We start from the raw sequence: 12525 nt of genomic DNA, 5'->3' as shown, positions 1-12525 counted from the left end.
GTAAAATGAATCACCCCCCCCCCCCGAAAAAAAAAAGGAAATACATTTTATCCAAAACATGTATTAGAAAAATACTTGCATGGATCTCAAATTCTTGCATTAAAATAAACTTATCTTTGAATTTCATTTTCCACACCTCTGTGAATGCCGTTTGTACAATAACGCGTAGTCCCTGCCCCCAGGGGATATGGATAGCCTGCGCAATGTATGGCATGGAAAAAAAGCAACGATCCTGTTTTCTGGAGCACGAAGTCAGGGGTAGATGGCATAGAGCATTCCAGAACTAAGGCTCTCCCGAGGATGCCTTTGGAGAAAAATGTGTGGCTCTGAGCACAGACTGAGCTGGAAAACCCAAGCAGCTCTAACTGAATGTCTTCAGACCCAGCAGCCACTTCTGACAACTCTTTACACATTCCTATCAGGGATTTTTGGTTTGAATTTTAAATTGAGATGTCTGTAAAACTCCTCCCATGATAAATGAAGAAAGCAGTCGAGTTATGCTACACCAAGGAGCAAAACACTTAATAGAGATGATCCTCTCCAGGGGCCAGCATGGTGGCGTAGCATTTTAAGCTGCTGCCTAGCACAGGGCAATGGTTCAAGTGAGTCCTGGCTGCTTCCTCTGGCTTCCTGCTACTGCCCCTAGAGAGGCAATGGGTTTTGACTCAAGTGCCTGGGTTCCTGTCACCCACGTGGAAGGACTTGATGGACTCTCAGGCCCCTGCCTTTGGCTTGGCCCAACTCTGGATACTGTGGCTATTTGGTGATGGATCAGTGGATGGAAGACTCATTGATTTTCTCTCTCTCTGTTTCACCATTTTTAATAAACAACAATAACTCCTTTTTTTCTATAAAAATAAACTATTCTACTTAAATGAGCACTTCAATATTAAAGACATAGCAGCCTTAGGCTTTCATGAAAGGAAACCCCAGAAGATAAGGCTTAAACTGCAACGTTACCTAATGATAAGATCATCAGAGTTTAACATTAAGTTTGTGCTTCACTACACACAATTCACAAGACAATTTTAAGAAGGACATCAATTACACTTTGAATCCAAGAAAAAACTTAAGGTAAAAATCTGTGTACAAATGTTCCCAACATCTCTGTTATCACTGCCCCATATGGAGGTAACTAAGGTGACCTTGAATAATAATAATAAAAAAAAGATGGATAAACAAACTGTGGTATATTCATGTCATAGAGCATTGTTCAGAAAAACGGGGTATAGGCCATGAAAAGACACGGAAGAATGGAAGAAGCCAGTGTGACAAGGTTACGACACGCTGTGGGATTCCCGCCATGTGGCCACAGAGACTGCAAAAAGATCAGTGTCGGGTAGGCGGGAGGCAGGGATGAAGGAGGAGGAATAAGCTTGGAAGTGTATGTAATGCAAAGGGAACAGTCAATAAAGTGGAGATATAACCAACAGAATGGGAAAAAATGTTTGCAGATCTCACAGCAGATAGAGAACTAATATCCGGGATTTACAAAGAACTCCAGAAACTTAACAGCAAAGCAAGCAGCCCAGTTAAGAAATGAGCCAAGGGCATGAACAAATGTCTTTCAAAAGACGAAATTCATGGGGCTGGCGCCATGGCTCAACAGGCTAATCCTCCACCAGCAGTGCCAGCATCCACATGGGTGCTGGTTCATGTCCCAGCTGCTCCATTTCCCATCCAGCTCCCTGCTTGTGGCCTGGGAAAGCAGTAGAGGAAGGCTCAGGTTTTTGGGCACTTGCACCAGTGCAGGAGACCTGGATGAAGTGTCTGGCTCCTGGCTTCAGTCTGGCACAGCTCTGGCTGTTGAGGTCATGTGGGGAGTAAACCACCAGATGAAAGATCTCTCTGTCTCACTGTTTCTCCTTCTCTCTGTAAATCTGTCTTTCCAACAAAAATAAATGAAGATTTTTTTTAAAAAAAAAAAAGACTAATAAATACATGAAAAAATGTTCAGGTCCTCTAGCTATTAGGGAAATGCAAATAAAAACCACACTGAGGTTCCACCCAGTGAGAACGGCCTACATAGAAAGAAATCAACACATAATTGCTAGCAAGCATGTGAAAGGTGTCCTAAGCCACTGGTGGGTAGAAATGTAAACTAGTGCAACCATTTGGAAGTCAGGATGATGAGTGCTCAGACAACCGAGAACTGACTTGCCCTCTGACCCACCCATCGCACTCCTGAGAATACACCCAGAGGAAATCAAATCTGTATTTGAGAGCGACCTACAATCCTGTGTTACAGCAGCACAATTCACAACAGAAAAGACACAGAAACAACCCAGACGTCCACCAACAGAGGAATGGATAAAGAAAGTGTGCTAATCTACTCTATGAAATACTACTTAGCCAAAAAAAGGGATGAGATCCTACCATTTATGAGAAAATGGTCCCAGCTGGAAACCATTCGGTTTAGAGATGTAAGCCAGTCTCAGAAGAACAAATATCATATGTACAAGACAGCACAGTGTACAAAGAACATACATATATGAACTGGATAAGGGGAACTAGCGTATCAGGGCATAAAGGTACTGTACAGTGTGTGCCTCCACTGCAGAGAAAAGCAGGATTCTCAATGAAACTCATAAATATATATTATGATACTATGTATGTTTTTACCTTTGCCTATATTTACCATGGCCTGATACCTTTACATCCCAGGAAGTTAAATTTGTAACTTGTACTAAGGGACTGTACAGGGATAAATGGGAGGAGTGGAAAAATGGGAAAGGGAGGAAGGGCAGGAGGAGGGAGGAATCCCTATAGTTACAAAACTGCTGAGTGAGAAACAGTAAATCAATCAGTGAAGCTCACACACACACACACACACACACACACACACACACACACACACACACACACACACACACACACACACACACACACCTGGCTCCGCCACCTGCTCTGTGTGACACCTTGGGCACGCTGCTACACTTCCTTTGTCCTTTGTTCCCTCAGGTGTGATGGGGAACAATAGCAACATCTACCTCAAGGATCACAGGAATGAGTGCCGGGCCCAGGATAAAGTTCTCATAAGTGGTACTAGCTCTGAGAGGCTGATTCTAGGAGACAGTGACCAGGGCATTTTGGGGATCCCGTGGGCTGACTGGCAATGTGGGCACTTGCACTGCAGTACTTCCCTCATTCCGGGGGCAAACGCTGGATAGTCAGCTCAGTGGGAGCAGAGCCAAATGCTCATCAGCTTGGTTGATAACATACATGTAAGAAAGCATTTCTCAGAATCACGGACTACTTCCAAGCAGGAAAGACATTTTGATTTCAGTTAAAACGTAAAACAGAGTCAATCAAAAATCATAGAAAATGGAATCCAAAATTTTGCTTATTTTGGTACAACTTTTTGTTTTAAATCCATGCCTGGGGGGGATGGATCTTTAAAAAGTGAATGGAAATGTGGGTTATCACGTAGCTATGCATGGATTCCATTATTTTGTATCAAAATAAATTTATCTCTTATTTCCATTTTCAGAGAGGTTTTTCAAAGACTTTTATAATGTTGAACTGAGAACTTCTAAAAAAACATTAACCAGGCAATATTTTAATTCACAGTATTCTGACCTAACAGTACTATCACATATAGACATTTAAGATCTTCTGCATCGTAATATATTTTCCAGGGAGAGAGGTGCTTACACTGGGACTTTTGGCTAAAATACCAGCAGGTTGAAAATGGAAAGAACCATCACTCTGGCTTCAAACTCAAGGTTAACTGCAAGCCGTGTTGATCCACACCATTTTTAGTTGGTGAGCATTCTAATTTACATGCAAGCGGTCCCAGACAACAGATCTATGCTGGTTCTGAGCGAGTGAATGTAATATGGCTAGCTGCCTCGTTACCGTTTCAAGGCCTGAGAAATATTTAATCAAGATGGGAACTAAGGGCTTATGACAGTCGAAGAAGCAATAAAATTTCCATTTTCATGTAAACTACCTAAAACAAACATCAAGGGCAGCAAACCGGAAAACTGCCGCAAAGAATAGAAGAATGGCTTCCAAACAGACAGCTTTTTCCAAGGCGTAGTTTAAGCAACAGACAAGTGTTTAACTAAATTGTTCTCCACTGAGACTATTAAAATGGCTTTGCTATTGCTATCAGGATGTAATTTCAGATACCCACAATTTCAAGAAATTGACTGAAACTCCAATCACAGATCTGGTGTATTTTAAACGGTGCTACAAGCACTATGCAATATTTATGCCGATGACAACACAGGAGTAGCTGGACTCCGGTAGTTGAGGTAATTGTGTTAAACTCAGAGATGGTGAATTAATTCCTTAGACATCTTCACAAATATCTCCAAAGTCATTCTGAGGCTTGATGATTGCAGAGTTTTCCTATTTTCTTAATTGTCTGATAAGTATATTCAGAATGTATATAGATTTCCACTTATAAAACTGGAAGAATCCTAAAGGGGATCTTATCCAGTGTTCTCATTTTCTAAGCAGGGGGATGTGGTCATTAAAAGGCTTGAGCTCCGGAGTTGGAGAGACTTAACTCACGGACCCAGACTGGCAGATTACTTCCTGAGTGGCCTTGTGAAAGTTAGAAACCTTCCCTGCTCTCCGTGTCTCCACCCACATGCTGGAGATGATGCTAACTGAGCCAGGGCACATTGCAAACCTGGTGACTGTTAGCAGGTGCAATGCTACTACAGCTAGGAAGTGACTCCCAAGGCAAGTGAGTAGCAACAGAAACAGAAGGTCACACTTTCATCTAACAGTACACGGGAAACAGAAACACACCGGTAGACAATTCAAGCATTAGGTTACAACCAGTAGAAGGGTAATTATTTAAGCCCTTTTGTTATTAAAACAGTAACCTAGCGTTTGCATACTGAGGCCTTCATGTCATGAATCTGGGGCCAGCGCTGCATGGCAGCACATTAAGCTGTCACCCACATGGAGTCTTGGCTGCTCTGCTTCTAACCCAACTCTCTGCTAACCTGACTGGAAAAGCAAGTGGATGATGGTACAGGCCCTTGGGCTGATGCCACCGTGTGGGAGGACCTGGAAGAAGCTCCAGGCTCCAGCTCCAACCTGGCCCAGCCCCAGCCACTGTGGTCATTTGCAGAGTGAACCAATGGATGGACACTCTCTCTCTTTCTCTTAACTCTTTCAAGTAAGTAAATCTTTTAAAAATATATTTATACATATTTATATTTCCACGAACAAGGGATATTTTATGTTTACTCATAACTGGTTTTGACTCAACTATGTTATTCAATATTTTTAAACCAAGGCTGCTTATATTGCAATAAATGACAAATTATACCTACCATAAATACAAGTGAGTGTTTGCTAAGTTTGACTCTTCCCAGTTGCTGTGTTGAGTGACTTGAGCATTCCTAATTCACACTGGCAGATAACTGCTATTCCTTCTATATGTCTGCTATTGAGGAGGCAAAGTATGAACTTAGGCCAGCAGGTTCCAGGTAGATCAGTAGTACCAGGGGGATTTGCTTTGGCAAAAAACAGACCCCTAGGCAACCAGGTGCACATCAGAGACATTTGGAATTTTGCCTCTGGTTCTCTCCTGTAAGAGCTGACTGCTTTTCCTTTTTAAGAAATAATTAAGTCTCATGAATAATATCAGCTTTATGCGATATGCTCACAGTGCCTCTGCTTGGGTCATGTTTAGTTAACTGGTAGTCTTTTTAACCAATATTCTTAGACTGTAATAAAAGTGCTTAAAATGTTTTCTCATTTAACTAAATATTTTTGTCCTAATGGAGAATGGCCAATGAGTATACAATGAACTTTAAACCTTTAAAAATACTGAAAGAAATATAACGTGGAGTACACAGATCGAACAGACACTACCTCAAACTGTGACATGAGCTCAGCACAAACATGAACAAAGCCCACGCAGCTTTACTTTATACAACTTAATGTGATCCAGTGGATGAAGAAAATAGCAATTTGAAAGGTGGCAATTTGTATCCATAGCCAGTATTTAGTATTTCAGCTACTAGAGATAAAACAGTGTGGCACACTTACCCGCATTTTGGCACAAGCATCTTGGGTTGATTCTGTCCCCCTGAGCTCTTTGATCAGCATAGAACCTAAATACTAAGATACACACAAAAAAATTACAGTGCTTTAGGAAGAAAAGTATGAGTAACTGCTTAAAAACAAACTGGAAGTTCTACCAGCTAGCTTTCCTGCCTACTCATTAACGTACGGCTCTTTCAAACCAACATGTGGTGGTGCAGCCAGTTCAGCTACCCCTCGTGAGGCCAGCATCCCATATTAGAGTACCAGCTCGTCCCACCTGCTCCACTTCTTATCCCGGAATGGCAGCAGAAGACAACCCAGGTCTCGCACCCCTGCCAACCCCGTGGGAGACCTGGAGGGAGTTCTGGGCACCTGGCTTTCACATGTGCCAGCCTCAGCTGTCATGGCTACGGAGGGAGTGAGCCACCAGAGAGAAGATCTCAGTTTCCACCTGCCCTTCAAATGAACACACACACACACACACACACACAAAATCCAAAACCTACCAGAAGTGAACAGTAGCTAATCTAACAAATACAGTCATAAATCAGAGGACAGCAGGATTAACTGTTAAGTTCCAGGAGGGGCTGTATATTGCTCTTTATAATGAAATGACAGCAGTTTCTAAAGTTGTCATCTAATATTTAACTGCAAAATGGGGGCAGCTAAAAATGTTTTCTTTTTTTTTTTTTGAGGCAGCAATGTCTGCAAAAATAAATCATGCTACTCTGAGTGTAATTACAGGGTTGTGTGAGACAGCTGAGAGACCAAGCAATGTGGTCCCCCCCAGTTGGGCTTGTTGGGCTGCATAGGTAATTACTGTTGGACTGCTCTCCGAGAGGCGGATCTGCACAGCTCTATGCCCATGTAAAGTCACCTGAGAATACTGGCGTGTGGGGCAGTGCACGGAAGGGAGGGCTGTTCTCAATTATTAGCAGAAGTTAGAGTGGAGCCCCCGGTGGGCTTGGATGCCCGGATACAGGTACAAGTATGAGAACGGCTCGTCCCAGTGATTAGCAGGCTGTCAGGCGAGCGGATCCAGGAGTAGGCAGGCACAGGGCACCATCTAAGCTGCTGCTTCCGGCAAGAGGCAGGCAGTTGCAAGCTTCAACAGGATTCCTTCATTTGTCATTTTTCCCCCTCCTCTTTAGTGCCTTCAGCTAAAGGATCCAAACATCTTTAAAAACAGTGGTTGGAAAGAATTATTTCAGAAGCGATTGGAAGGACACTTGACAATAGCCTGGGACACCCTGGACACTACCAAGAGTGGCGGGTATCAGCGAGGTAGACCAGAGGTCCTGATGTGAATAACGTGTACAAGGCCACAAGGGCTCAGGTCAGGAGGAAAGGCTCAGCGTACTGGGCTTGCCTTGGGGAGGCAGGAGCCATTCACCTTCACAGGTTTTGGGTGATTACTAGTAAAATAATCCCAAGGCTGCAAGATAAGGAAGCAGTCAAGCAGCAGATAGCAGAAAATGATTTTTTTCTAAAAAGAGTCCAAATTGCTATGAGATAACCAAAGCACTCACATGTTAATGATATTTAGGAAGATGATCTTGGTAAACAACAACAACAACAACAACAAACTCCATCTTTTAAATTATCAGGAAAATTTGACCTAATTGAAATGCCTCTTCTTCTTTTTTTTAAGGCAGGCAGTTTCTATGCACTAGTTAGTGTTTAGCCACTTTTTCCTGCTGTTGTCATGACAACCACCACCTGCCCCAAGCCCACAGTATTTTTAAACATTTACCTGATGAATGCTACTCATAATAGCTAAGCACAACTATCTCCTCTTCTCTTAAAAGAAAAATGCAATAGAAACCTATTATTGATGACAATGCAAAGTGAGGTATTTTTGTGAAGCGGTGGACCCAGTGCTGAGATCAAGTGACAATGTAAACCTGTGATATGTTCATACTTATTTTCATTGTAAAACTACGCATTAACACATTTACTCCAAAACACACGGTATATAAAATGGTGACAAAATAAGACTCCAGCTTCCAAGCTAAAAGGGTTAAGTTTTAGTTGCATGGACTTTTCTCTTTGCATAGGAGGCTACACCAAGAGGAACGATTTTAGAAATATCAGTAATGGCCATTTTGGCATATTTTCAATAAAAATAAAGCAGAAACAGAGCCCGTCTCCCATCTCGGACCCAAAGACTGAATTCAGGGTAACTTACAAAAGCTTTGTAATCACACGACTGGAAGATGAGCTTCTCCGGGTGATGCTGCCAGTACTGCACTGGAGTCGAGGCTGTGGCTTCGTTTGGAGGTCGCAAGGTAATGGAAGGTTCTCCCCAGTCTCCTGTCTGAAAATGACATTTATTCTAGACGCAGTATGAACAGGACGCTAACTTCATCCCCCAAAGCTAGCCTGAGTTCACTTCCTACAGGTGGGCTACGAATGTGCAAATGCCTTGTGGTTACTTTTTATTGGTTTTTCAAGTTTTTATGAGCATATTAAGTGTGAAGGAAATAACTTAGTTTTTGGAATAATAGCCTAATTTTAATATAAAACATGATGATATGAACAAATTCTCTATGAATTTACTGTTTTCTGTTACAACAGAAACGAATACATGGTCTTTGAAAGGAAGTTCTTTTAGACTTGACTATTTCAAATAGTTACGCTGAGTTGCTTTAACGTTCAGAATGCAGAGTTCCATAAATTTCAGTTCCCAAATAATGTTATATACCACATTCCCTGAATAATTTTATATCTTTGGAGATAAGTAGGGTACTGTGCACGGTATTATTTGAAAAATCTACTGATGACTAATAGCTAGTTTCTCTTGTTGAATTCAACTGTGTTGATGCTGTCACCACGACTGTCTTGGACATGCTCTGCTACCTTGCTCAGAAACCCCAAACACCCGTGAGCATGAATCACTAAAGTGCCAAGCTTGCTTCATCTGTGTGTGCGTACGCTGGGGAAGCCTAACGTACGACTGCAAGCTCGTGTACACTGGGCAGTGTATGGAATAACACCCATGCCTGCTGACCTACATCACTTACCACTTTGCGTGAGGTTTAGCCTCAACTTGGTTTATTAACATGAAGGCTTGGTGTGAGCCTCTGCAAGGTCTCCCTTGGCATGGTTTTTCTGGCTCTCGCCTGATTTACAGAGTGCATGGGATTTTTGTTTTGCTGTTTTTCCGGGGTAAAGATTCTGACTCCTCAAAATTCACTATTTTATTCTTAAATCGACATTACTTTAAACAGATTTCCAAAGCCATTCTCTTCTAAAAACTAGATTTGGCTGATCTCACAGAATGATGGGAATTTATAGAAGATAATAACCATGTCTTATGAGCTTCGAAACCAAATACAAATTTGGCTAGAGACCATGTTCCACTGAACTACTAGTAAACGGCTTCTTTTGTTGTAGGATTTCTTACGGAGAATGTTCAAGGAATTCAGGACACAAGTACAAATTTTTAGATGAAGGTGCATGTTTTGGGAGAGAAAGGAAGTCCACTGTTATCATGGACTTTTTTGGGGGAGAGGGAGGAATCTAGGGAGCTCCCAGTTCTGCAGGAATAGCTACATAGGGTGCACATTTTGGGAAGAACGACCAGCATTCCAATTTCCGCTGGGCAGCTTGGGCTTACAATAGGTGGAATGTGAGGCAGCTGTCAATGACTGGAAGAACGAGGGGAAGACCTTGTGTTCTGGAAATTTCTCACTGGTTTTGAAGACCTGGAATAATTCTGGAGTCCTGCAGGGTTTCAGAGGCTCCTTCATAGCAACAGGCAGCTGGCAGCTCCCCTCTTCAACATCGGTCTCTCCAAAATGCATGAACCCTCTGAGCTCCGCCAGCCTGTCTCATGCTCTGTCCTCACTCACCCTCTGCGGCTTTGGTGGCATCTGATTTACTTACTCACTGCTTGCTATGCCTGTTCCTTGTCCATCTAGAGTATGAAGACTTCACCTCGTGATCTTAACGTTTGCATCTTTTCATGTTTTCTGACCCATGCCTGGATGCTTCTTGAGTTAGTCTCTTTACAGTTACACGAACTGTTCTTTTGCCAAAGCAACGACCAACTGCAATTTTAGAAATCTTGCCCTAGCTCCCTCGCTTGCTTTTTTTGTTTCCCTGCTTTGCAAATGCCTGGATTTTTTATCATCTCTCTAGTCTCTACTTCAACTAGCTGTGGTTTGCTTTGAAAAAGCTAGCATAAAATTCAATGGAGTTTCGGATTTCAATGTGATTTTGAAGCTGAGCTGAATAACCTATAAGTGACACCAGCTAGTTCTTGAAGAAAACGTCTCCCCAAATCTAACAAGCAATCCTCCAGTTTTCCCCATTAACAACTTCTTCCCTTCTGCCCCCACCTCCCCTGATAAAGAAATAATAACACAGCAAACAGGTACTGTACATATAAGTCACAGGTAACACTGTTAACAGAACAACAGAAGTTTGCACGCAACTCCGTGGGATGATACAAGAGGAGGATTTGGTCGGCACCAAAAGATCCTGCAGTGTTGTGACCACTCAAACCAAGCATGGCATCTTTATGTTAGCCCTGGTACAGTTTAGCTGGGGAATACCTTGGCCAGGCTCAGCAGGCACACTCCCAAAAAAAGCCTGGACAGACATGGCAGGAGCTGTGGGCTATGCGTTGCAGGGAAAGGCTTGGCAGTAGGGCTATGGTGGGAACTGGTGGGTGAAGCTAAGGTTACAGGGACAATTTCGTGAATTAGTGTATTAAGCATGCACATCGTATGCAAATCCATTCTCTAATTGTTCAATTATCTCACACACTTTTACAATTAAAGTATAATGTAAGCTCCATCCACGTGAAGCACAACTGCAGCCAAATGCGGATCCAAATATTTACATCATCCACAGAAAAGGGAGCAGCCACTCAGGAGGAACAGGCTGCAGCATGGACAAGCTGCACAGCCTCAGCCTGGGAACCATCACGCTCTCTTGCCCCACGGCTACTCCGAGAAGCCAGTGGTGCAGCCTCCAGACTCCACACAGATAGTGCCATCATCTGCTCTACTTTTCCCAAAAGCCACAAAACGCCTGCTTTGAATCCACAGTGATCTGACGGAACCTCCCTGAGCTAACCAGGTTGGGCGATCATTTTAATGCGAAACAGAATCCTTCCTTAATTTTTCTTGTGTCCTTAAAGCATTGTTCCAGCCCAAATGTTTTCAAACACCCTACAGGGCCAGAATCTGTGCAATTTTGGAAACAGTTTTCTTATACAAAGTGCTATTTCCAGAAATTCATTTCTTGAACCCAGGGAAAAATGTCGTTAAGATGGCATATGTAAGAAAATACTTTTTCTTTTTCATAATTCAATTTTTTTTTTTTTGGTTTCTCTTAAAAATCTTAGATCTAAGAATGCTTAAAAGACTCAAGTGGTAGATGTTGAGTTTTCACTTTGGAATGAATTGAATGGGAGTGGAAGGGCTCCAATAACAGGACTTCCATACTGTCTCATAGCACAGCTACGACCTTGGCCCTTGGCCAGGATTTGGGTTGGCTGTCAGTAAGAACAAAAGAATTCAGAGCACACGGGTGCCTTAGGGCTCGAGCCTCCTGGCAGCCAGTCACAGCAGGAATAAGCCACAGAAGGGCTGGCAAGAGTGAGTACAGAGTGGCAGAAGAGACCAAACAATAAAGATTTTTTTTTTTGTCTCAAACAAAATAATTTTGTACCATGAAGCGCATTGTTAGGTCTTCCTGAGTTGTACATTTACACCCACACAATATCTGCATTTGCTCATTTTTAATTAAATGTAATAACTTTGCGCTTAAATTAAAATGCTCATGAGATATTAAGTAAAAATTAAGCACACTTACGGAAATCTTTGCCTCAAATAACGATTCGTAATCAAAGCTTATCTTTAATGAAATGTCATGCATGGATACAAGGATGGCAGAATATTTAAACAGAATAACAGGAGGAAGTAGGCAAAGTTTGGGGTAGGATTCCATCCTGCTTTAAACCATGACCGACACAGATACGAGCAGAGGGCTTCCTCGGGCACTTACAGAAGAGCAATGGAAATGACTCAAGGAATCTGCAACATGCACTTCCCTCAGAGCCTACAGTACTTGCAGAACAATCTTTCCTTTGGGTTCATGTATTTCAGTGATCTTACTATTCCAAGATTTGGATCATGACATAAAGCCTCATTGATTTGGTATTTGTTATTTTGGTATTTATTATTTTTTACATATGTGCTTTAAGGCTTTTTTTTTCCAGTTTTTATAAGCACACTAAAGTCTAGCAATGAAACAGAGGACAACCAACATCAATAAGCATCTCTTCAGCTCTGCACAGAAATTCACCGGTAACACAAAAGAAAAACGGGACTTGAAATTACAGTTTTAAGTGGACAGTCGATTCTGTATAACAGAAATTTACCAACTGTCAAGGGTTAATCCAAAGTTTGGTCCTGTGTGATGAATTCAAATTGGGCCACATGTAAAGTGTTAAAGTGACCACCACATGAAAAATATATAACTGCTAGCCAAATTTTG

General features: G+C 42.2%; 1 protein-coding gene across 23 annotated transcripts in view; it reads right to left on the bottom strand.

The window, feature by feature from the left end:
* Nucleotides 1-12525, bottom strand: part of ANKS1B (ankyrin repeat and sterile alpha motif domain containing 1B) — a 1034668-nt gene that overhangs the window by 33455 nt on the left and 988688 nt on the right. For all 23 annotated transcript variants that reach the window (XM_040980136.1, XM_040980153.1, XM_040980163.1 and 20 more), the window contains 2 exons: nucleotides 8204-8332; nucleotides 6019-6090 (listed from right to left, as the gene is read on the bottom strand). In XM_040980136.1, coding sequence (XP_040836070.1) covers nucleotides 6019-6090; nucleotides 8204-8332 — 201 coding nt within the window. The remainder of the gene's footprint in view (nucleotides 1-6018; nucleotides 6091-8203; nucleotides 8333-12525) is intronic.

The sequence above is a fragment of the Ochotona curzoniae genome, unplaced genomic scaffold (genome assembly GCF_017591425.1).
Source record: "Ochotona curzoniae isolate NIBS_2020 unplaced genomic scaffold, NIBS_Ocur_1.0 contig_1014, whole genome shotgun sequence".
Classification (NCBI taxonomy): Eukaryota; Metazoa; Chordata; class Mammalia; order Lagomorpha; family Ochotonidae; genus Ochotona; species Ochotona curzoniae.
The sequence above is the reverse complement of the archived record's forward strand: the minus strand, read 5'-3'. Positions and strand labels throughout refer to the sequence as shown.